General features: G+C 36.2%; 1 protein-coding gene across 6 annotated transcripts in view; it reads left to right on the forward strand.

The window, feature by feature from the left end:
* MIA2 (MIA SH3 domain ER export factor 2) overlaps positions 1-26,021 on the forward strand; it is a 97,196-nt gene that overhangs the window by 26,501 nt on the left and 44,674 nt on the right. For all 6 annotated transcript variants that reach the window (XM_032404993.1, XM_032404999.1, XM_032404995.1 and 3 more), the window contains 7 exons: positions 3,951-4,079; positions 8,174-8,195; positions 8,294-8,382; positions 17,604-17,675; positions 20,795-20,905; positions 21,697-21,768; positions 22,319-22,423. In XM_032404993.1, coding sequence (XP_032260884.1) covers positions 3,951-4,079; positions 8,174-8,195; positions 8,294-8,382; positions 17,604-17,675; positions 20,795-20,905; positions 21,697-21,768; positions 22,319-22,423 — 600 coding nt within the window. The remainder of the gene's footprint in view (positions 1-3,950; positions 4,080-8,173; positions 8,196-8,293; positions 8,383-17,603; positions 17,676-20,794; positions 20,906-21,696; positions 21,769-22,318; positions 22,424-26,021) is intronic.

Below are 26,021 nucleotides of genomic sequence, written 5' to 3' on the forward strand. Positions count from 1 at the left end.
TTGAATATCCATTCATAGTTAATGGACATTTGCATTGTTTTCACTCTTTTGGCTATTATGAGTAATACTGCTGTGGACATTCGTGTATAAGTTTTTTGTGCATGTTTTCAGTTCTCTTGGATATATTCCTAGGAGTGGAATTACTGGGTCATATTTACCATATGTTTAACTTTTTAGGAGTTGCGAAATTGTTTTCCACAGAGGCTGCAGCATTTTACATCCCCACCAGCAATTCAAGAGGGTTAAATTTTCCACATCTTCTCCAACACTTTTTTTTTTTTAATAGCCACCTTAGTGAATGCAAAGTGGTATCTCATTGTGGTTTTGATTTCCATTCCTGTAATTTTAATGATGTTGAGCATCTGTACATTTGCTTATTCACCATTTGTGTATCTTCCTTGGAGAAATATCTATTCATTTGTTTTGCTCATTTAAAAAATTGGGTAATTTGTCTTTTTATTGTTGAAGTCATAAGGTTCTTTTATATATTCAGGATATTAGACCCTTATCAGATATATGGTTTGCAAATATTTTCTCTCATTCTGTGGGTTGTCTTTTCACTGTCTTGATGGTGACCTTTGAAGTATGAAGATTTTCAGTTTTGATGAAAACTATTTTTTTCTTTGGTCGTTTGTACTTTTGGTGTCATATCTAAGAAACCATTGCTCAAAATAAGGTCATAAAGTTTTACAACTATGATTTCTTTTAAGAGTTTTAGCTCTTACCTTAGGGTCTGTGATCCATTTTTTAATTAATTTTCATATATGGTATGAGTATGGGTTCAGATTCATTCCTTTTCATGTGGGGATCCACTTGTCCCAGTAACATTTGTTGAAAAGATTATTCTTTCTCCATTGATTTGTTTTGGTACTGCTGTTCAAAATCAATTGACCATAAATTTAAGTTCCTTTCTGGATACTCATTTCTATTCCATTGTTCATTTGCCTATCCTTAGGCCATTACTAAACTGTCTTGATTATGATAGCTTTGCTGTAAGCTTTGAGATAGGAAAGTATGAGTAGTCCAAGCTTGCTTGCTTGCTTCCTTCCTTCCTTGTCTGTCTGTCTCTCTTTCTATGGCTATATAGCTATAGAGAAGGAAATGCTATATCTTGCATTTTTCCATGAATTTTAGGATCAGCCTGTTCATTTTTGCAAAAGAGGCAGTTGGAATATTGATAGGGAGTGCATTGATTCTGTAGATCACTTTGGGGGAGTATTGCCATCTTGACAATATTAAGTCTTCCAATCTATAAACATGGGACATCTTTCCATTTGTTTAGAACTTAAATTTATTTCAACAGTGTTTTGTAGTTTTCAGAGTGTGTGAGGTTTGCACTTATTTTGTTAAACTTATTCCTAAGTCTTTTATTCTTTTTGATGCCTTGTAAATGGAAATGTTTTCTTTCTTTCATTCTTTTTTTTTTTTTCAGAGAGAGAGGAAGGAGGGGTGGCAGAGGGAGAGGGAGAGAGAGAATCTTAAGCAGGTCTCACGCCCAGTGTGGAGAGCCCCATGTGGGGCTTGATCTCAGGACCCTGATGAGATCATGATCTGAGCCGAAATCAAGAGTTGGATGCTTAACTGACTGAGCCACCCAGGCACCCCAATGGAAATGTTTTCTTAATTTCATTTCACATTGCTCATTGTTATTGTATAGAAATAGAACTGATTTTTTCTGTATTGATTTTGTATTCTGCAGCTTTGCTGAGCTTGTTTATTAGCTCTAATAGTTTCTTATTTAGAATTCTTATTTTAGAATTTTAGGCCTATTTAGGCTTTTCTGTATGTAAAATTATGTCATCTTCAAATGGAGATAGTTTTATTTTTTCCTTTCCAATATAGGTGCCTTTTACTTTTTTCTTGCCTAACTGTCCTGGCCAGAACCTCCAGTACAATGTTGAATGAATATGTAGAAAGTGGATATCCTTATCTTGTTCCTGATTTTAAGGTGAAAGGTTTCAGTCTTTCACCACTAAGTATGATGTTAGCTCTTGGTTTTTCATAGATGCCCCTTATCAGGTTGAGAAAGTTCCCTTCAGTCCTAGTTTATTGAATGTTTTGATCATAAAGGGTGTTTGATCTTGTTAAATGTCTTTTCTGTGTTTATTGAGATGATCGTGTGATTTTTCTTTTCCTACTAATATGGTATATAACATTGACTTATTTTTGTATGTTGAACTAAACTTGTATTCCTGGGATAAATTCCACTTGGTCATGGTATATAGTTCTTTTTATATGCTGCTATATTTGGTTTGCCAGTATTTGATTGAGGACTTTTGCATTTATATCATATATTGACATGTGGTTTTCTTTTCTTGTGTGATATATTTGTTTGGCTGTCATATCAAGGTAATACTGGCCTCATAGAATGAATTAGGAAGAGTTCCCTCCTTTTTTATTTTTTGGCAGAGTTTGAGAATGATTGGCATTAATTCTTCTATAAACTTTCGGTAGAATTCTCTAGTGAATCCGTCTGGTCCTGAGCTTTTCCAGGTTGGAAGTTTTTTTTTTTTTTAATACACATTTCTTGTGAATTGGTAACTGGGGTAATGTAGGGAGAGGCAGAGATCAGAGTAAAGGGGTATTTTTTTTTTTTAGAAAAGGTATAATCAGGTTTATTTAATACAGGTTAATGAAGTACAGAAAGCAATTTGGAAGGAATACTTATATGGATCAGAGTTATGAAACAGACTTTGGAGAGGAGAATAGACATTAAAGGGTGTTTTTCTAGGTAGAAAGGGCCTAAAAAGGGAAGATTGGTCACACAGGTTTTGGGTTGAACCCTGAAAAGAATCAAACCTGATTAGACTTAAGATTTTTCTTAAAAGCGCATTTTTCTTTTTTCCCCTACCATTCTTCTTTCTGTGATTGAGTAATATCTGGGGCCTGGTAACAAAAGAATAACCCCATTGGATGAGGATGAATAATGAACTGACCCAGGGAAAGATGAAATACAGGAGGAACTGTAAAAGCCTTAAGCTGTTTTATGCCAAAGACCTGTTAGGGAGAGAAGTAGTGTGGAAAGGCCATGGTTACAGGATCATGGTCTTTGAAGGATTAATAGAAATAGTTACCTTTACCGAGTACCTGCCCTGCATGTTGAAACAGCATTATTCCCAAGACAGATAAGAGAAGGGAGCCACAGAAGTAGGGTAGAGGCATTCAGATTCCAAATCCAAAGCTTCATCGGTGGTTTTCAAACTTTTTTTTTTTTTTTAAGCTGCAGATCTATTTTTTCCCCCACTGTGGGGAAATCATAAATGGAATCCAGTATACTCTACACATAAAACCTAAACTGGTTGATCTCAGTGTTAGAGGACCTGAACTCAGATTCTTTCTTTAGCCTTCTCTCCGCTTACTCTGAGAAGCTCTGAGGTGTCTCTGTAGGACTCCAGTTTGCAAGTCACTGCATTATACCATAGTGTTATTTTTCATCACCTGCCAGAAAAATATACTGTGATACCTTCTGTTTGGTAGTCTGGTAGCCCATTTCATGGAAAGGGTGTTAATAGTGTTTACACATAAACTTGTACTTATGTTTGTGTCTTAGTTTCTAAGGGCTGCTATTATTAATAAAAACACCACAGACTGGGTGGGTTAAACAAGTAATGTTGTTAGTTCTGGAGGCTGAGAAGGCCAAGATCAAGGAGCTGAAGATCCTGTGTCTGTGAAGGCACACTTCCTGGTTCATTCTTCTCATTATTACCTCACATGGTGGAAAGGTCCAGGGAAGTCTCTATGGCCTATTCTGAGGGCACTGATTCCATGCACAAAGGCTCTGCGTTCATGATCACCTCCCCAAAGCCCTACTTCCAAATATCATCACCCTGGGGATTAGGTTGCTACATATGAATTTTGGGGGGATACAAACATTCCATGTATATCAGTTTGTAATCAACACTTTTTATCAAACGTGCATTTTTGAAAAGTTACTTTTCTTTGTCTTGAAGGTTGTGGCAGCATTGCCTGAAGATATGAGAGGTCCTAAGCCCTATGGTTTCCCATGGGAATTGGTGATATGTGCAGGTGTTGTTGGAGTTTTTGTTGTTCTCTTGTTTCTGTGGAGAAGTTTTCAATCGGTAAGTAACAAATGCTAAGAGAATATTCATGTGTCTTAAGGTTGAACAGTTAATATGAGAAACAGATCTTTTATTTTAAGGAAACAAGTTAGCTTGTTTGTTTGTTTTAAGATTTTATTTATTTGACAGAGAGAGACACAGTGAGAGGGGGAACACAAGCAGGGGGAGCGGGAGAGGGAGAAGCAGGCTTCCTGCCCTGCAGGGAGCCCCATGTGGGGCTCGATCCCAGGACCCTGAGATCATGACCTGAGCTGAGGGAGACGCTTAATTAATGACTGAGCCACCCAGGTGCCCCAAGTTAGCTTATTGTTAAGTGCATTTCTCACGTTAATGTGTGGCTACTAGAAGCTGACTATGGATTCAGAGGAATTTTTTTTTTTTTTTTTTTTTAAGATTTTATTTATTTATTTGAGAGAGAGAATGAGAGAGCGAGAGAGAGCACATGAGAGGGGGGAGGGTCAGAGGGAGAAGCAGACTCCCTGCTGAGCAGGGAGCCCGATGCGGGACTCGATCCGGAGACTCCAGGATCATGACCTGAGCCGAAGGCAGTCGCTTAACCAACTGAGCCACCCAGGCACCCCCAGAGGAATTTTTTTAAGTGTAAAAATTTTAAAGACTTTCTTTGTAGAAGTATTCTACACTAATATTAAAACCCTACATTTATATCTTATTTATTTTGATCTGTTTATTTTTAAAAAGATTTTATTTATTTGAGAGCTAGAGCAAGAGAGAGAGAGAGAGAGAAAGAGAGATTATGAGGGGGGAGGGGCAGAGGGAGAGGGGGCCTGATGCGGGGCTGGATTCCAGGACTCTGTTATCGTGACCTGAGCTGAAGGCAGGCGCTTAACCGACTAAGCCACCCAGGCGCCCCGTGATCTGTGTAAACGGTATACTAAACATCTGTGAGTGTACCACTCACTCTGCAAGCAAAGCCATTGACTGTCACTTATATTTAGGTGATATTCCCTAATTGCATCCCCTTTTCTGCTTTCTTCCTTGTACTAGAGGTAACCCTGTTCTGGATTCTGTGTTGATTATTCATATGCCTTAAAAATTTTTTTTGTCATATCTACATATATTCCTAAGAAGTATAGTATGTAATTTTGTTTGGTATCATGCCATAAGTCATATTTTGGAATTTTTTTAGTTTATCCTCTATTACTAAGATTCATCCATGTTTTTAGATGAGGGTATGTTTTTTTCCATTTTGATTGCTTTAGAATGTTACATTGTAAGAATATACTACAGTTTATATCTTGGGGTTAAAAATACACCGAATCCCTACCTCATGCCAGACAAAAAAGTTGTATTCAAGATGGATAAGAATATACACAGCAGCACTATTTGTAATAGAAAAAAAACCTGGAAATAACCCAAATGTCCCAAATCAATGTACCAGTATGAAACATCTTTTCATCTTCTTTAAGATGTTTTCTTATGAACAGAAATTATTTGAAAATATTGTTTTCAACACTTCAGTTCTTGATCCATCTTGAATATAATCATTTTCCTACCCATCTGCCATGCCACGTATTAGAGTTCCACATGCATGTAGATCTTTTCTTTATTCTATTCCATTGTTTATTGTTGAAAGCAGATATATGTATATCATTCTGTATCCATCAGTTAGATCAAGCTTGCTTGATCTGACTAATTTGTGTTCATGTGTTATGTTCTTGCTTTTTTGTTTGTTTCTCTCCTCTATCAAAAAGGAAGAGAATTTGCCTGAATTTCACTCTCATGATAGATTTATCAGTTTCTTTTTGCAGTTCCATCAATTCTTGCTTTACATATTTTGAGCATATTTTATTAGGTGTATATATGTTTAGAAGTGCTATATCTCTTCTTGGTGGATTGAACTTTTTATCAATATCTGGTGATCCTCTTTAATGTTTGTGTTACTTCTCTCTTATGGTTTCTTTTATCTCTTGTTATAGCCATATCAACTTTCTTTTGGGTGATGTTTGATGGGTCTTTTTCCATCTTCTGCTTTTCAACCTTTCTATGGTCTTCTACTTAATGTGCATCCTATATAAATTTCTTTTATATCTAATCTGAAAATCTCTGTTTTTTTCCCCTATTGAGTTTAGTCTAACTATATATATTATGTTTATTGATGTATTTGGACCGGTTTCTTTCAGCTTAGTTTATTTATTCCACTTTTTATGTTTCTTTTAAATTCTTTTTGCATTGGTAAGTAAATCTTCCTGCAATGAAGACAAGAACCTTAGCATACTCTCACATCCCTTGGTTTCTTTCACTTTCCAACCCAGACATATTTCTTCTTTTCTTTTTTTTTAATTTTTTTAAGATTTTATTTATTGGGGCACCTGGTGGCTCAGTTGGTTAAGCATCTGCCTTTGGCTCAGGTCATGATCCCAGGGTCCTGGGATCGACCCCCACAGCAGGCTCTCTGCTTAGTGGGGAGCCTGCTGCTTCTCCTTCTGCCTGCATTCCCTCTGCTTCTGCTCTCTCAGATAAATTAATAAAATCTTAAAAAAAAAAAGATGATGTTTATTTATTTGAGAGAGAGAGAGAGAGCATGCATGAGCAGGGGGAGGGGCAGAGGGAGAGGGACAAGCAGACTTCACACTGAGCAAGGAGCCTGACCGTGGGGCTCCATCCCATGACCCTGAGATCATGACCTGAGTTAAAATCAAGAGTCAGATGTTTAATCAACTGAGCCACCCAGGCTCCCCTTTCTCCTTTTCTTTTCTTTGTTTTTAACTTTCTCCTCTACCCTGTCCCTATCCCGTACGACCACAAAAAAATATTACCAAGATATTTGGTTACTCTTTTTTTTTTTTTAAGATTTTATTTATTTGACAGAGAGAGATAGAGCAGGAACACAAGCAGGGGGAGTGGGAGAGGGAGAAGCAGGCTTCCCGCTGAGCAGGGATCCTGATGCGTGGCTGGATCCCAGGACCCTGGGATCATGACCTGAGCTGAAGGCAGGCCCTTAACGACTGAGCCACCCAGGTGCCCTGATATTTGGTTACTCTTAATTGACATATCTCTTGCAGGGTCTCCTGGATTTACTTCTTCCCGTATTTGAATACTTCTTTCGAAATTGTTTTTAGTGTAGATCTTTGTATGGCAAACTTTTTGAGACTTTATTTTGAGTGCTTGAGGATATTTGAATTAAGCTCCCACATTGGAATCGTAATTTGTTTGATATAAACGTTCTAGGTCCCAAGTTCAAGTTCTGTCCTTTTAATACTTTAAACCCTTACTTCCTTTTAATACTTTAAACCCTTACTTCCTTGTCTTTTTAGAATTCTTTTTAGAATTCCTTGGAATCTTTTAATATGAGATCTTTCATCTTTTTTTAATCCTAGGAGATTCCTTCTGCATTTTACATTTTGTTTTTCTCTTTTTGGGACTGTGTTTTTAGATCCTGCCCCTTCTACTTCTGTCTTCCATATTTCTTAACTTTTGTTTTTCAATTTTTTTATAGGTTCTTATTACCTTTTGAGATAGGTCCTCAATGTGATGATTCACTTCACTAATTTAGTCCTCATCAGTACTGATTCTACTGTACTTTGACTTTAAAACTTTAAAAAAAAAAACTTTAAAATTTTATCCCTATATATCTTCCGTAGATGATTTTAGTCTTCTAAGCCTGTTCACCTTTACAAATGGGATTTTTCCTTCATTTTTTGAGAGAGAAAGAGATTAAAGAAGAAAAAGATTTTGTAGTCAGTTCAATCCATGGCCCTATGGTAACATTTTCTCAAACTCTGTTATTTTGGATGTTATCACTGGGGGAGAGGATACTAAGGGCTTCCTGAAATAGTTTGTTTTAGGGTCAAGTATATTTGAAGAACAGTGGGATAAATGAAATGAAACAGGTGTCTTTAAGGTAGAGTTATTTCAGAGCCTTTAATATGCTAATACATAATGTGACTCTTCAGTAGAGAGACTTTAATATGTAGCATTTCTTTCCTTTTGAAAAAAGAACACTTTCAGTTAATGTATATTCATACTAAGGCAATAAGAAACCAGTTATTTTTCAGTTGGTAGAAGTTAAATAAATTAGATTTACTTGAATATATATTTGTTTTAATGTAATTTTTGTTAAAAATTTGTTTCAGGTTAGAAGCCGACTTTATGTGGGTAAGCTCTTTTTTCTATTCTAGATCTCATCATTATTGTTCATAATTTTGAAACTTAAAACAATTTACATATGATGATGATATGAACTTTCTTTTCAGGGAGAGAGAACAAGCTTGCTATAGAACTTTCTACACTAATTGATGAAAAATGTAAACTACTTGAAAAATTTAGCCTTGTTCAAAAAGAGGTAAGATATTTTTGAAAATGTTAACATTCATGTTAGAGTCAGAGGACTTAATACTTTTCAAGGCAGATACTTCAATGTAAGTTTGAGATTATTAATGCTTTGTAAAGTGTGAGCGTTCAGTTGCCTTTTATATTACCAATCTTATTAATTTTAACCATTGTGGTACATGTATATAGTGGTGTCTCATTGTGGTTTCAATCTGTATTTCCCTGATAATGAGGTTAAGCACTTTTTCAAGTATTTATTGGTCATGTTGGATATCCTTTTTGTGAAGTTTTTTTTTTCATATTTTTTCATATTTTCATATTTTTTCATATTTGAAAAGGTGTGGCTATCTCTCTTTTTCCTTTTTGGTATGTAGAATATTTTCTATATTTGAATACGAGCCCTTTGTCAGATATATGTCCTGTAAATATTTTCCTCCACTGTGTGGTTTGCCTTTTTATTTCAAACGGTAAGCAGAAGTTCTTAATTTTAACATAGTCTAATTTGTCAATCTTGTCTTTTGATGATTGCTTTTTGTTTCTTATTTAAAAATTTTTGACTACTCAAGGATATGGAAATACTCTTTTGTGCTATTTTTTAGAAACTTTGTTTTACTTTTCTCATTTAGTCTTTGTATAAGTTTGCTAGGACTGCCATAACAAAATACTGAAGGCCAGCTGGCTTATCCAACAGAAATTAATATTTTCACAGTTCTGGATCAAAGTGTTGGCAGGTTTGATTTCTTATGAGGCTCCTCTCCTTAGCCTGTACGTAATCGCCTACGGACCTCACATGGTCTTACCTCTGTGCAGGTGTTCATTTCTGGTGTCTTTGTGTGTCTATATTTCCTCCCCCTTTTTTTTTTAAATTTTATTTATTTGAGAGAGAGAGAGACAGAACACAAGAAGGGGGAGCAGCAGAGGGAGAGGGAGAAGCAAGCTCCCCGCTGAGCAGGGAGCCTGATGCAGGGCTGGATCCCAGGACCCTGGGATCATGACCTGAGCCAAAGGCAGAGGCTTAACTGACTGAGCCACGCAGGTGTCCAATGTGTCCTGTTCTTATAGGGACACCAGTCTGATTAGATAGATTAGGACTCACCCTAAAGGCCTCATCTTAATCATCTCTTTAAAGGGCCTCTCTCCAAATACAGTCACATTGTGAGGTACTGGGCCTTTAACATATAAATTTTGGGGAAAAGAGTTTAACCCAAATGTAATTAGTCTTTAATTCATCTGGAATTGAATCTGTGATGGTATGATTTGGAAGTTAAGATTCAGTGTTTTTCATATGAATATTGAATTAGCCAGTACCATTTATTGAAAAGACCCATCTTTTCCTTTGTTCTGTAGTGTCATCTTAAATCAAGTGGCCATATATATCTGAGTCTTTCTATGATATCTTCTGTTCTGTTGGTCTGTTTCTTAAAATTCTTGTGCCAATTTCATGCTATTTTAATCTACTGTATTTTTATAACAATTCTTGATAGCTGACAGTGTAAACCTCCATGTTCGTTCTTAAAGATTGTCTTGGTGATCTTGGCACTTTGCTATTCCATGTAAATTTTAAATCAGGGACGCCTGGGTGGTTCAGTTGGTTAAGCATCTGCCTTCAGCTCAGGTCATGATCCCAGGGGCCCGGGATCGAGCCCCACATCGGGCTCCCTGCTCAGTGGGGGGCCTGCTCCTCCCTCTGCCTGCCGCTCCCCTTGTTTGCTCAGTCTCTCTCTCTCTCTCTGACAAATAAATAAATAAAAATCTTTAAAAAATTTTTTTCTTTAAAGATTTTATTCATTTATTTGCCGAGGGTGGGTGGAGCACAAGCAGGGGAAGCAGCAGAGGGAGAGAGAGAAGCAGACTCCCTGCTGAGCAGGGAGCCTGATGTGGGGCTCAATCCCAGGACCCTGGGATCATGACCTGAGCTGAAGGCAGATGCTTAACTGACTGAGCCACCCAGGTGTCTCCCCCGCCAAATTTTTTTTTTTTTTTTTTTAAATCAGTTCATCAATTTACACACATAGCCTGCTAGGGATTTGATTGGGATTACATTGAATATATAGATCAATTTGGAGAGAACTGACGTCTTTATAATGTTGAATTCTTATCCATGGACTATAGTATATCCCTCTATTTATGCCTTTTTTTTTTTTTTAAGATTTTATTTATTTATTTGACAGAGAGAGACACAGCCAGAGAGGGAACACAAGCAGGGGGAGTGGGAGAGGGAGAAGCAGGCTTCCCGCTGAGCAAGGAGCCCGATGCGGGGCTCGATCCCAGGACCCTGGGACCATGACCTGAGCCGAAGGCAGACGCTTAACGACTGAGCCACCCAGGCGCCCCTATTTATGCCTTTTTAAAATTCTCTCACTGTTGTTGTATACATTTTTGTGTTGCGGTGTTTAACATCTTTTCTTAGATTTATTCCCTAGTATCTGATGACTTTTGAAACTATTCTAAATAGTATAGTTTTTTCGTAATAGCTTTGTTGGGATATAATTCACACACTATGCAGTTCACCCATTTAAAGTATACAAATGACTGGCTTTTGGTATATTTACAGCTGTACATCCATTGCCATAATTTTTGTATATTTTTATTACCCCAAAAAGAAACCCTGTATGCCTTAGTTATCACCCTTCACCCAGTTTCCCCTACTGCCAAACCCTAGACAACTTATCTACTTTTTGTTTCTATAAATTTGCCTATTCTGGGTTCCATTCACATAAATGGAATCATGTAACATGTGGTTCTTTGTGTCTGGCTTTTTTCACTTAGCAAAATGTTTTCAAGGTTCATCCATGTTGTGTATAGATTTGCCTAATCTGAACGTTTTGCATTAATGGAATCATACAATATGTGGTCCTTTGTGACTGGCTTTTTTCACTTACATTATGTTTTCAGGGTTAATCCATGTTGTAGCATGTACTGGTACTTACTTTCTTTTTTTGCCAAGTAATATTCTGTGCCACTATTTATATATCTCTTTGTCAGTTTGGTTATTCTGTTTTTTGGGTGCTGTAAATGATGCTGCTATGGACATTCATGTACAAGTTTTGTGTGGATATATGTTTTTAACTCTTTTGGGCATATACTTATGCATGAAATTGTTGGATCTATATTTAACTTTTTGAGGAAATGCCAAATTGTTTTCTATAGTGGCTGTGCCAGTTGACATTCCTTCTGGAAGTTTGTGAGTCTAGTTTCTCCACATCCTTGCTGTCCTAGTGTGAAGTGTGTAGTTTTAATTTGCATTTCTCTGATGGCTAATTGTGTTGAACATTTATCTTTTCATGTGCTCATTGGCCATTTATTTATCTTCTCTTGAGAAATGTCTCCTCAGTTCCTTTGCCTATTTTTAAATTGGGTTATTCATCTTTTTTTTTTTTAAATGTTTTCCCTTTTTTTTTTATTTTTTTTAAGATTTTATTCATTTATTTGACAGAGAGAGACACAGCGAGAGAGGGAACACAAGCAGGGGGAGTGGGAAAGGGAGAAGCAGGCTTGCTGCCGAGCAGGGAGCCCGATGCGGGGCCTGATCCCAGGACCCTGAGATCATGACCTGAGCCGAAGGCAGTCGCTTAACCAACTGAGCCACCCAGGCGCCCCGGTTATTCATCTTTTTATTATTGAGTTGTAATTTATATATTATAGATATGAGCTTCTTATCAGATATGTGATTTGCAAGTATTTTCCCTCATTTTTGTGGGTTGTCTCCTCACTTTCTTGGTGGTGTCTTTGAGGCATAAAAGTTTTTAATTTTTTTTTTAAAGATTTTATTTATTTATTTGAGAGAGAGCACTAGTGGTGGGGAGGGGCAGAGGGAGAAGGAGAAGGAGACTCCCCACTGAGCAGGGAGGTCGATGTGGAGCTCCATCCCAGGACCCTAAGATCATGATTAATGACAGATTAGTCAACTGAGCCACCCAGGTGCACCTAAAAGTTTTTAATTTTGATAATGCTTAGTTTATCTACTTTTTCTTTTGTTGATTATACTTTTGGTGTCATATCTAAGAAACGGTTGCTTAAAACAAGCTCACAAAGATTTACACTTGTATTTCTTCCTAATAGTTTTATGGGATTCGATCTTATGTTTAGGTCTTTGATCTGTTTTGAATTAGCTTTTTAGAAATTGTGAGAGGTAGCGGTGGGTCCAACTTCATTCTTTGGCATGTGGATATCCAGTTTTTCCTAGCACCATTTGCTGAAAGAACTATTCTTTCCCCCATTGAATTGTCGTGGCACTCTTGTCGATAATCAGTTGACTGTAATTGTGAAGGTTCATTTCTGGATTCTCAACTTATTTCATTGATCTGTTATGTCTATCTTTATGTCAGTTCCAAACTGTCTTGATCAGTGTAGCTTTGTAGTAAGGTTTGAAATTGGGAAATGTAAGTCCTCTAACTTTGTTCCTTTATTTCAAGATCATTTTGACTGTTCTGAGTCCTTTGCATTTTCTGCGAATTTTGGGATCAGCTTGCAATTTCTGCAAGTAGATTAACCAGAATTTTTTTTTTTTTTTTAACATTTTATTTTTGGGACGCCTGGGTGGCACAGTTGGTTGAGCATATGACTCTTGGTTTCGGCTCAGGTCATGATCTGAGGGTTGTAGGACCGAGCCCTGTATCGGGCTCTACGCTGAGCTTGGAGTAGGCTTGGGACCCTCTCACTCTGCTCTCCCCCACCCCCACTAAAATAAATAAATCTTAAATTTTTTTTTTTTTTTTAATTTTTAAGTAATCTCTGAATCCAACATGGGGCTTGAATCCACAACACTGAGATCAAGAGTTGCATGCTCCACTGACTAAGCCAGCCAGGCTCCCCAGATTAGCTGCAGTTTTGATAGGGCTTATGTTGAATCTAGATCAATTCGGGGAGTATTGCTATCTCAATGATATTAAGTCTCTGATCTATGAATATGAGATGTCTTTCCATTTACTTGGGTCTTCTCTATTTCAATAACGTTTTATAGTTTTTAGAGTTACGGGGCATTTGACTTGGTCAGTTGGTAGAGCATGCTATCTTTGATGTCAGTATTGTAAGTTCGAGCCCCATGCTGGGTGTAGAGATTACTTAAAAATAAAATCTTAAACAAAGAAACAAAAAATAGAGTATAATGCTTACACTTTTTTTGGTTAAATTTACTCCTACATATTTTATTCTTTTTGATGCTATTGCAAATGAATTTTTTAAATTTCATTTTTTATTTGCTCATTGCTGGAATAGTGTTTATTCTCCTCTTATTTTCTAAACATTTGTGGGACCTTTAGTGAAGTATCTACATTTTTATTCCTGATAATTGGTTGTTTGCACTTCTCTCTTTCTTTTTTATCCTTTATCAGCCTTGTCACTGTTTTATCAAATTTTTTAGTGCCTTTTATTTATTTATTTATTTATTTATAGATTTTATTTATCTGAGAGAGAGAGACTGTGTGCGCACACACACGCATACAAGTTGGGGAGGGGGAGAGGGAGAGGGAGAAGCAGACTCCCCGCTGAGCAGGGAGACTGATGTGGGGCTCAATCCTGGGACCCTGGGATCATGACCTGAGCCGAAGGCAGACCCTTAACCGACTGAGCCACGCAGGCGCCCCTTTTTAGTGCCTTTAAAGAACAATCTTTTGGCTTGGTTGATTCTTTTTACTTTGTTTTATATTTTATTACTTTATTACTTCTTTTTTTCCATGTTTTTTTGGTTTATTTTACTCTTCTTTTTTGTTCACTTTTTGGGATGTGTACTTAAATCATTGAATTTTTACTCTTTCTTTATAATTTCTGCATTAAAGCTATAATTTACTTTGGCTTTCATTAAAGCATCTCACCAGTTTGGGTATGTCATGTTTTCTTGATCATTCAGTATAAAATATTTTAAAATTTTTATTGTGCTGTCTTCTTTGAAACACTAGTTATTTGGTAGGGTACTTATTAATTTCCTAATAAATAGAGATTTCCTAAAAATTTATTTTTTATTAATTTTTAGCTTAATTCTACCTAATTCTATGTAATTCAGAGTATACACTCTATGATTTCAGTCCTTTGTTGTTTGTTGAGACTTAATTTATGGCTTGGCATAAGATTGATTTTGGTAAACGTTTCGTGTATGACAGAAATACATACATTCATTACCCTTGTGTTAATACAGACTTTTATTTACTCTAGTTTATTGGTATATAAATATAAAAATTAATTGTTACTTTTAAAATTCATATTATCTATTGGTTCTTGAGAGAAGTATGTTTCCCATTATGACTATGCATTTGTTTTTCTTTTTTTTTTAAAGATTTTATTTATTTATTTGACAGAGAGAGACACAGCGAGAAAGGGAACACAAGCAGGGGGAGTGGGAGAGGGAGAAGCAGACTCCCCACAGAGCGGGGAGCCCGATGCGGGGCTCGATCCCAGGACCCTGGGATCATGACCTGAGCCGAAGGCAGACGCTTAACGACTGAGCTGCCCAGGCGTCCCGCATTTGTTTTTCTCTTAATTTTATGTATATTGAGGCTATGTTAGGTGCATACAGATTTAGAATTGTTTTATCTTCTTAGTTAGATTGAGCCTTTTATCATTATGAAATACCCCTGTTTATCTTTAGGAATTTTTGATTTTGTCTGTTATTAGTGTAGCTATTACAACCTTTCATTTGGTAAGTATTTTCACGGTAGATCTTTTCCCATTATTTTACTTTTAACCTTTTTTTTTTTAAAGATTTTTTAAAGATTTTATTTATTTGACAGAGACACAGTGAGAGAGGGAACACAAGCAGGGGGAGTAGGAGAGGGAGCCCAACGCGGGGCTCGATCCCAGGTCCCTGGGATCATAACCTGAGCCGAAGGCAGATGCTTAACGACTGAGCCACCCAGGCGCCCCTACTTTTAACCTTTTTATGTACTTGTATTTATGTTGTCTCTTTTAGAAATAGTATACAGTTGGGTTTTGCTTTTTTAAATCAGTCTAAAAAAATCTTTGTATTTAATGGAGTATTACTTCATTTGCATTCATTGTAATTTCTAATTTATTAGGGTTTAAATGTGTCGTCTTAACTATTTCTTTTTGACACCTATTCCATGTTCTTTTTTCTCTCCTCTTGTTTTCTTTCTTATTAAAATAGTTTATTTTTTATTACTTCAATATTTTCTGTTTATCAGTGGGTTTGTTACTAATGGATTATTTTATATTCTTTTAATGGTTACCTTAGAGGTTACAACATGTATCCTTAATTTATTAAAATCTAATATAAGTAAGTGCTGTTACTACTTACTGGATGATGTAAAGATCTTAGAATACTTTAATTCCACTTGTCCCTTTTTGTCCAAGTGTTATTGCACTATATTTTGATTTTATATTTATTTAAACCTCCAAATCATTTTATTACTATTTGAAATAGTGACCATTTATTTGGATTTATCCACATGTTTATTATTTCCATTGCTATTTATTCTTTCCTTCATTTTCAGCTTCCATCTGGGATGATTTTCCTTACTTCAGAAGAATACCCTAGTCTTTCCTTTGTTTTAAAGAAATATATTTTTTAATATTTTATTTTTTTGAGAGAGAGGAAGAGTGAGAGTGAGAGAGAGAACAGGAGCAGGGCAGAGGGAGAGGGAGTGGGAGAAGCAGATTCCCCTGCAGAGCAGGGAGCCCTATGTGGGGCTGGATGCCAGGACCCTGGGATCATGACCTGAGCCGAAGGCAGACGCTTAACCAACTGAGCCACCCAGGTGCCTCACACTAGTCTTTCCTTTTGTAGAGTATATTGTTGATAAATTCTCTCAGTTTTTGTTTGTCTGATAATGTATAATGTACATTTTGTGTAATGCTGTTTACAGAATTCTAAGTTGGCAATTATTTTCTTTCTTTTCTTTTTAAGATTTAATTTACTTGTCAGAGAGAGAGAGAGAGAGGGCACAAGCAGGGAACAGGCTCCCTGCTGAGCAAGGAGCCCGATGCGGAACTTGATCCCAGGACTGTGGGATCATGACCTGAGCTGAAGGCAGCTGCTTAACCGGCTGAGCCACCCAGGCATCCCATATTAACCTTATTTTAATATCTTATTGCCAGTTCTTTTTTTTTTTTTTTTTTAAGATTTATTTATTTATTTGAGGGGGAGAGAGAGTGAGCACAGTGGGGAGGGGCAGAGGGAAAGGGAGAGAGAATCTTATGCCGATTTCATGCTGAGTGCAGAACCTGATGTGGAACTCAGTCTCACGACTCTGAGATCATGACCTGAGCCAAATCTAAGAGTGGGGGGCTTAACCAACTGTGCCACCCAGGCTCCCCCTGACTGAAAATCTATTATTTGTGTCCTTCAAGAGTCTGTTTCTCTTGCTCATTTTTTTTTCTTGGTTCTTAGTCAAATCTTGTGTTCATCAATGCCGGGTTATATAAGAGAAAATTTGAAGCTGTGAGTGATTTTATCTTTCTCCAGTGAGGATTTACTGTTGCTTCTCATAGGCAGCTAGGCCGAGACATCAGAAATCGTAGATTACTTTAATTACAGATTAAAATGTTTGGAAGTTTGCCCTTATTTCAAGGGATTGGTCTGTTTCTGGTTTAGACTTTCTTATAAGGTAGCTAGTGTGGGTTGGTATTAGTTTCTGCTCAGTTTTTGGCCTATCCTCTGCTTTTGGACAGGGAGAAGGAAATGTCAAATGTTGGTCTTGCTTCTCTGAGGATTCCCTCTTCTATCACAAATTCTCACCCTATGGATAGCTCTGAAGCCTTCAAACATACCCTATTTTTCTGTGTGTTTTTGTCCATCTCTTCTTGTTCTGGTGAGAAGGTTTGTCCAAATAGCCTAGTCTTCCATTTAATCACTATTTTTTAAAGCATTGAAATAAGTTTATTTTGCCAAATCTTACAGCATTTTATGTTTCATATTCTTTGTTTTGCACATTTAAAGATGTTATATTGCCTGCTTGCTTTATTTGTAATATGATTTGAATTACAAGTGAAAATTTCTGATGGCCAGTTTGTATTAATTTCTCTTTAATGAATAGGCCGACTTAGGACAGTTCTCTTAGTCTTAAGGGTGAAGTTCTGCCATTTGTTACTCAAGATGGGGGGTTGTGGTATGTTAGCTGCCCTGGCTCTATTATAGTACTCATATTTGAAGAACTTAAAGCTAAGTAAATTGAGGTAAATTAAGCATACATGTGGAAGTGGATTTTGTGTCTTAGACACCTCTCCAGATAAATTTAGAATAAAATTTGTAGAGTTTTTCCTTACAGTGTTGCTTTCTTTCAGTGTGAAGGCTTAGAATCATCTTTAAAGGATGCCAGTTTTGAGAAGGAGTCAACAGAAGCACAAAGTTTGGAGGTAAAAACAAATAATATAATTATAAAAGCTGGGGGTAAGATTCTTACTAAATAACATAAACTTTAAGAAAAATGTATCTCCTGAAAACTATTTTAAAGGAAATGTGAAAGAACATTGCTAGATGTTAAAACTTAAAGAAAAAGTTAATTATAGGAAATGGAACATTAGGTAGCATAAAGTATCTTAAAAATTTGAGCTCTCCTTGCTAACATTCAGTTTACTGGAACCGAGGGCCATATAGGAGCTCTTTATTTTTCATTCTTAGGAATGAAATGTATTAAGTAACCATTCCTTTTTTTAATTCCGTTTGCTCTAGAAAGGAAGAATAGGATTCATTTTCATAAATTTAGGAATAGTTGGCAGGAATAAATTATGTAAATTGTGGCAGTACGTGCCTTCACTTCATCCCCATTGTTATTGGGAGCTAACTAGAATTAGACCAAAGATTTATATTGTAAGCAGCAGTGTGCTGGTAAAGGTTTAACAGCTGGCTTTCTGAAAAGCAGGAGTCCTTATTTGTAGCATTTGCTTGGTTCTGTTGGGTAAATACTCTCAATTTCAAGGTACCAACATGATGTCACTGAATGCAGGGTTTGGAAGAGATATGTCTAGTCAGCTCTCCTGAGCCAGGTATGATTTGGCTAGTAGTAAGAAGGGAAATAATAAAAATTTGTCATTTAGCTAATCTACAACAGATTAGGGTAAATGCTGTTTGTTACTATTTAGAGATGGAAGTGTTAGAAGCATGCTAGTACTAAAGTAGAAAACAATGGACTTTGTACTTTTTTTTGGTGTATGTGTTCAGACAGTCCAGCTCGGCTGTTATCAATCACTGATGTCTGTAACCATCAGAAAGTCTATGTGTATAACACTGGATGGTAACTAACTGGAATTAAAATAGAAATTTAAAAAATCTATATTTTATGTTTCAGAATTTCCTAGTAGAGTCCAAAGGAAGTTATAAATTGAATTCCAAATGGAGCAAATTTCATAATCTTTTCTTTCTTCATTTGTTACCTATTAATATCCTCAAGAATTTGTTGAAATTGTTTTATTTACTGACCTTCTGTTTTATCTCCTGTTCCAGTAGTAACTTATTAGTTTGATTAAAAAAGAAAGAATTGTAGAAGGCATTTAGCTTGCTAATAGAAGAGCCTAAACTGGACAGAAAAGGCATTTATTCAAGTTTGGCAATATTGTGGATAAAATAAAACACACCAATTTATTCTTAAGGAATTGAATTTACATGATCTAACAGTAAAATTTAAATGAATGTTTTGGAAGTTTTTCCTCTGATTTTTGTAATTTTAAAAAACATGTAGTGTTTATTTTTAAGCTTGGTAAACATAATATAAACTATATATGATGGAATTAAACAAATTTGATGGTTGAATCAGTAGATAAAATCAAAACAGTACAGTAATTTTGATTCAAGTCAGGGAATTCATATAATCAAATAACCAAAGTTGGGGAAATACATATAAACAAGTTTTTAGCCACTATAATATAGTATGTACTTGTTCTTTTTTTATTTTGGTCTCCATTAAATTCTTTGAATCTTTTGGTTTTTTTTTTTAACAAGTTTGTTGAAGGATCACAAATATCAGAGGTATGTTTATTACAGTATTTAAAATCCAATTGGAATAATTCAGTAACTAATCATTTAAAATTAAAAAGGTCCCAGAAAATAATTCAATGCAGAACATTATTCTGAAGCAATCTTCATTATTTTTTGAGTTTAGTTTTTATTATGTCTTTAATTTTATTAATCAGACTTATTTCTCATTTTTTCCTTTATAATGCTCTAAAGCAGAGGTTGGCAAACTATATTCTGGGCTCTCCACCTGTTTTTTTTTTTTTTTAATTTTTTTTTATTTGAGTATGGTTGATACAAATGTTAGATTAGTTTCAGGTGTACAACATAGTGATTCAACATGTCTATACTTTATGCTGTGCTCACCACAAGTATAGCTACAATCTGTCTCATCATACAATGCTATTACAGTCTCGTTGACTGTATTTCCTATGCTGGACCTCTTATTTCCATGACTTATTCCATAATTGGAAGCCTGATCTCCCACTCACCTTTACTCATTTTGCCCAATCCCCCACCATCTTTCCTGTGGCATCCATCAGTTTATTTCCTGAATTTATAGGTCTGATTTTGCTTTTTGTTTGTTTATTTGTTTTGTTTTTTTAGATTCCACATATGAGTGAAATCATTTGGTATTTGTCTTTCTCAGTCTGACTTATTTCACTTAGCATAATACCTTTTAGGTCCATCCACATTGTCACAAATGGCAAGATCTCATCATTTTTTTATGGCTACGTAATATTCCATTGTGTGTATATACCACATCTTCTTTATCCATTCATCCATCGATGGACAGTTATATTGCTGCCCTATTTTAGTTATTGTAAATAATGCTGCAGTAAACATAGGGGTATATATATCTTTTTGACTTATTATTTTTTTTTTTTTAATAAAAAGTAGTGGAATCATTGGATCATACAGTATTTCTGTTTTCCACAGTGGCTGTACCAATTTACATTCCCAGCAACAGTGCACGAGGGTTCCTTTTTCTCCACATCCTTGCCAACACTTGTTATTTCTTGTCTTTTTTATTTTAGCCATTTTGATAGGTATGAGATGACACTTCATTGTGGTTTTGATTTGCATTTCCCTGATGATGAGTGATGGTGAGGATCTTTACATGTGTCTGTTGGCCATCTGTATGTCTTCTTTGGAGAAACGTCTATTTAGGTCCTCTGCCCATTTTTAATCAGATTGTTTGGCTTCTCCACCTGTTTTTGTAAATAAAATTTTATTGGAACACAGCCATGCTCATTCATTTACATGTCTTTGCATTCTTACTACATAGGCGTAGTTGGGACAGCGACTACATGGCCTGCAAGCCTAAAATATTTACTCTGTGGCTTTTTATAGAAAAAGTTTGCTGACCCCTGCTAGCATTGCTATTATTTAAATGGTATAAAAATGAACAAATATGTAAACTAAATTTATTTGATTTACAGTATATGTGTTTGATTATACTTGTCTGATTTATCATAACCAAAAAGTTCTATGCCTGTCTTATAAAGTTGGCTTCCTCTTTTAGGCAGTCTGTGAAAATCTGAACAAGTCTAAATCTGAACTTGAGGATGAAATACTTTTTCTGGAAAACCAATTAAAAGAAGAGAAATCTAAACATTCTGAACAAGATGAATTGGTAAGGTTTTTACATAAATGAGGAGACTGTAGGAAAAGAAAGTTACTGAATTTTAAAATATTAGTAGGTATCGGGGTGCCTGGTGGCTCATTTGGTTAAGTGTCCGACTCTTGATCTCAGATCTCAGCTCAGATCTTGATCTCCGTCATGTGTTCAAGCCCTGTGTTGGGCTTTGTGCTGGGCATGGAGCCCACTTAAAAATATATATATATATATATATTGGTATCAGTTAAAGTATTATATGCATTCTAAAAAAAATCCCCAAAATACAGAAGGCTGTTAAGTACAGAGTAAAATTTTTGAGATCCACTAGCTTTTTTTTACATGTTAGAGGTTACCATTACCATGTTAAGTTTCTTGCACATTCTTATATTTTCTATATGTACTATGAAGTGGCTCACATAAATAAAGTTGAATAATCACATACATGGTGGATTTTTTTTAATTACTCAAAAGGTATTTTGAGAACATTTTAACTTTGCTTTGGCATTTATTTTAAAATCTGTTGTAAGGAAGATCTAGATGTGTGTGATTATTTAGTAAGATATGATGTCAGTGGACTTATCTTGAGCCTATATAACTTAAATGTTATGAAATATTAAAGATGAGATGAAATATTATTGCCTAACATTCATATAAAATCTCTTTTATGGCTGACAAGTTTTCTTAGAATCCTCATTTTTTTGAGTAGATGTATTAGGTTAACAATATATCTAAGCTATGTGGTGTCTTGGAAGCTGGAGAAATTTAGTAAATAAATACTCGTTTATTGATGGATGCTGTCTTTCCAGATGGTGGATATTTCAAAAAGGATACAGTCCCTAGAAGATGAATCAAAATCTCTTAAATCACAAGTGGCTGAAGTAAGTTGAATTAGCCTAGAAGGTCTGTTGCTTTTGAAAATCATTTTAATTTTACTGTTTTATGTTTAAAGAAGAAGATAGAATACTAGAATTTGAGATACTGGGGTCTTAGATATAGTTCCTTTGTAGAAGGTACTTCAGGAAGGTTCATTTTTTTTGTTGGACAGGTATTTATTGAGTTCTTCCTATGTACTGGTCATTGTTGAAAGTGCTTGGCACTTAACATTAGTAGACAAAATAGGAAAGCTCTCATCTAGTTTAAATTCTAGTAAGAGAGGCAGGTAATAAAAAGTTAACAAAATTTGCTACATAGTACATAAAAGATTACAAGTGGTTAAATCCTTTATCCAAGGCCACATGGCAAGTTCCTGGCAGAGCCATGACTGGACCCTGATTCTAGACTAGCCTTTTTTCTGCTATCCCTACGCTGCCTTTCCTATTAATATTGGCATGTTTTTGACTTTAATTCCATGTTTTAGGGAGTATGTATAAAAAAGAGCTATTGTATTAAATTAATTCTTATAAGCTTGATATGTTGTGTTTTACTTAGGCCAAAACAACCTTTAAAATATTTCAAATGAATGAAGAACGACTTAAGATAGCTATAAAAGATGCTTTGAGTGAAAATTCCCAACTTCAGGAAAGCCAGAAACAGGTTTGTACTCTATAGGGACTTTTAAACTGTGAATATGTAATTATAAATGTTCTGGGCATACTCAAGACTGACCCATGCTAGGGGCAAGGTTAGGCTTTTCCTGGAAAACAGGAGAGCAGGACAATCTCCCGTATATCCTTTGGTGTCTCTTTTGTATAGGGTGCAAAGTGTATACTCCTGGCACCTTGTTTCTTCAGTAGTTAGAGTAATCCAGGGCAAATTTTAGTAATCACAGCAAATAGCATTTAGTACCAACTCGTCAAAGCCAGACTGAAGGAGGGCAGAGAATACACATGAGAATTATCTTGAAGCTATGGGTCTGGGGCCTAAAGATAGAAACAGTTCTGATGGTAGATCAAATGAGGATTTAGCTTTTACCCTCTTCCTTCTTCATATATATTAGACACTCTCAGACACGCAAATATGTTTTCTGTCCCACTATTCTCCCAGTATAGTTAAAATTTTTCCATGGGAAAATTTTTCATTGATTACATTATTTACAGTTCTTTAAATGTTACAGCTGAGCCACACGATGTGCTCTGACTACATGCTCTGTTTTACCCAACATTTTCTTTGCTCTAGGGTTAGTAATTGTTTTGTTTCCTACATAGCTGTCTATGTGTCTGTCTTCTGGAGATGCTGAATATCTTATTTATGCATTCAAATGCTGTTTTCTGGAGATTTAAATATCTTATTTATGCATTCAAATGCTTTGATAATTGACTGTTTTTTTTTTTTTTTTTGAAGCAATCCTTCCTGGGGTCTTCCATCCTCCTGATTTGATAGGAAGTTATTCTCTGGGTCTGTTAATGCTTCTGTTGTCCTGAGATTTCACTTCACTCCCATCTTTCCCTTTGTCTTTCTCCTGTGTTGGATCTTCTATTTCCGGTATCCAAGACTTGCTCTTTTGTGGTTAATTCTCTTGATTAGCTTCTTGAGAAAAAGGTATACAAGCTAACTTCTAAAAAAATGTGCATCTTCTTGAGAATGTCTTCTCTCAAAGTTACTGACATTTTGATTGGATATCTTCTGGGCTTAAATTTTTTTTTTTCTTGAAATTTTGACATTATTGATCCATGGTGTTCGTTTTCCAGTATTGCTTTTGAGAAGTCAAATGCTACTTGGATTACTGGATCTGTTTTTGTGATCTGCTCTTTTCCTCCCTGGAACCTTTTAATATCTTTCATTGTTTCTAGTTCTCCAAAATGTCATGATGATGCAGGGTCTTTTTTCATACATTTGTTGGAATGTCTGGAACTCTTAGTCTGGAAACTCTTGCTCTTGATTCAGTTCTGGGATATTGCTACACGCTTTTTTGGGGATTTTTATATGATTATACGGTAATTATTTGAGGATGTCCTCTTTGATTTTCTTGTTTATATGGAAGTTTCGTTGACTTATTCTTCTATATTTTTCAATTTTAAGTATTTTGTTTTGTTTTGTTTTGCTTATGCCTCTTCTTTATATATGGATGCCATGTTCTTATCTTGCTGAGGATATTTTTTCTTTTTTCTTTTTGAAGTGTTTGTTTCAGTTCCCTGAGTTGTCTTGTTTCCTCTATTTTCTGTTTTTGTCTATGTCTTTTATTTAAGAGCTTCTTTTTAAAGCAGATATTAGGTGATTCACTGCAATCTGCTTATTTATTTATTTTTTTAAAAGATTTTATTTATTTATTTGAGAGAGAGAGATAGCGAGAGAGAGCACGAGCAGGGAGGAGAGGGAAAAGCAGGTCCCCGCTGAGCAGGGAGCCTGACGCTGACTCAGTCCCAGGACCCTGGGATCATGACCCGAGCAGACGCTCAACCAACTGAGCAACCCAGGTGCCCACAGTCTGTTCATTTAATAGTGGAACTCTCCATGTCTAATTGGAAGCTCTGTGTGTGTTATTGGGAGGTTCTTCTGTAGGGTAATCTGCCTAGGATGTTTCATTGGATGATCCCCAATTATTGGTATCTGAAGATCATTTTCTACAGGGATGATACCTCCTCAGTTTCTATTTGAGAGGTAGAAGCCCATTTGCCAACAGTGAGATAAACAGAGAGGTAAGGCTTGTTGGTTTGTCACTATTCAGTAAGTCATCTTTCACTTAATACCTTTATGTTTTCAATATTTTACTCACACTTTCACCTGGGCCAGGTATCCCAGAGTTTCATTTTCCACTTCTCCAGAGAATAACTTTCTGGGCTTTTGCCAGATGTGTATATGTGTGTAAATATGTGTGTGTGCATGTGTGCATGCATGTGAAAGATGAGGGTGGGTGGGAGGGATGGATGGAGAGTAAGAATGTATGTATATGTATGTGCAGGGAGAACATGAGGGACTTTCTAACTTTTTTTATACATACTTTCAGGCAGTCCTCCTCTTTTCAATCCCACTTACACCCCTAGTGTTAGTGCCTCCAAATTATGAGCATTTTGGGTTGTATGAAATCAACCTGCATTTGGACTTTCCCATCTTCTGAGTAAATTTCAGCTTTGATGGTCTGCTAAATCTTCTACTATACTTCTTTCTCTTTCTACTCCCCCCCCCCCCCCCCCCCAGAGAGAGTGAGTTGGCGGGAGGGAGAGTGAGAAGGGAGAGGGAGAGAATCTTAAGCAGGACGCCCAGTGCGGAGCCTGACATGGGACTCAGTCTCAAGACCCTGAGATCAGGACCTGAGGCGAAATCAAGAGTCAGATGCTCAACTGACTGAGCCACCCAGGTGCCCCTCTACTTTCCACATCTAGAATTACCTTTTTCCTTATTGCCTGTTTTCTTTTTTCTTGTGGGTTTATGCTGCTGCTTTTTTTCCTTTTCCTAAGTCTCTTAGTAGATTTACTCTCATCTTAATAGATTGCAGGAGAAAGTGGTGGTAAACCTTGTGTTAAATTGCTCTGTTGAAATAAAAACTGGCCTTTTCTATCTTGAAAAAATTTCACCTAGATTGTCTTCCTCTTTTTTTTTTTTTTTAAGATTATTTATTTGAGAGAGAGGGGTGGGGAGTGGCAGAGAGAGAGGGAGAGAGAAACTTAAACAGACTCCATGCTGAGCGTGGAACCTGACACGGGCCTTGGTCTGCAACCCTGAGTTCATGACCTGAGCCAAAATCAAGAGTCATACGCTCAACCAGCTCTGCCGCCCAGGCACCCCTCCGATTGTCTTACTCTTTACACCTGCTTTCATCTAACTCCTTTTTAATAACTAAAGTTCTTGAAATCAACTATTCTATATTCACTGATGCCATGTTCTAATTCACTCCTTCCCTGACTTCTTAAGACTGCTGGGTATGTAATTTCTTCTTCTTCCTTTTTTTTTTTAGATTTTTATTTATTTATTTGAGAGAGAGAGTGAGAGAAAGCGAGCACGAGTGGGGGTGGGGGGGGCAGATGGAGAGGGAGAAGCAGACTCCCTGCTGAGCAGGCAGCCTTATGTGGGGTTCTATCCCAGGACTCTGGGATTATGATCCTAGCTGAAGGCAGATGCCTAACCTACTGAGCCACCCAGGTGCCCCTGGGTATCCAGTTTCTTTAGTAACTCTCTAGAGTCCATCTAATCACAAAATTCAGGTTTTTGTCTTCAATCCTCATTTGTTTTTAATCTGTTGGTGTCCTCTTAATTC

The sequence above is a fragment of the Phoca vitulina genome, unplaced genomic scaffold (genome assembly GCF_004348235.1).
Source record: "Phoca vitulina isolate PV1807 unplaced genomic scaffold, GSC_HSeal_1.0 scaffold7, whole genome shotgun sequence".
NCBI classification, from domain to species: domain Eukaryota; kingdom Metazoa; phylum Chordata; class Mammalia; order Carnivora; family Phocidae; genus Phoca; species Phoca vitulina.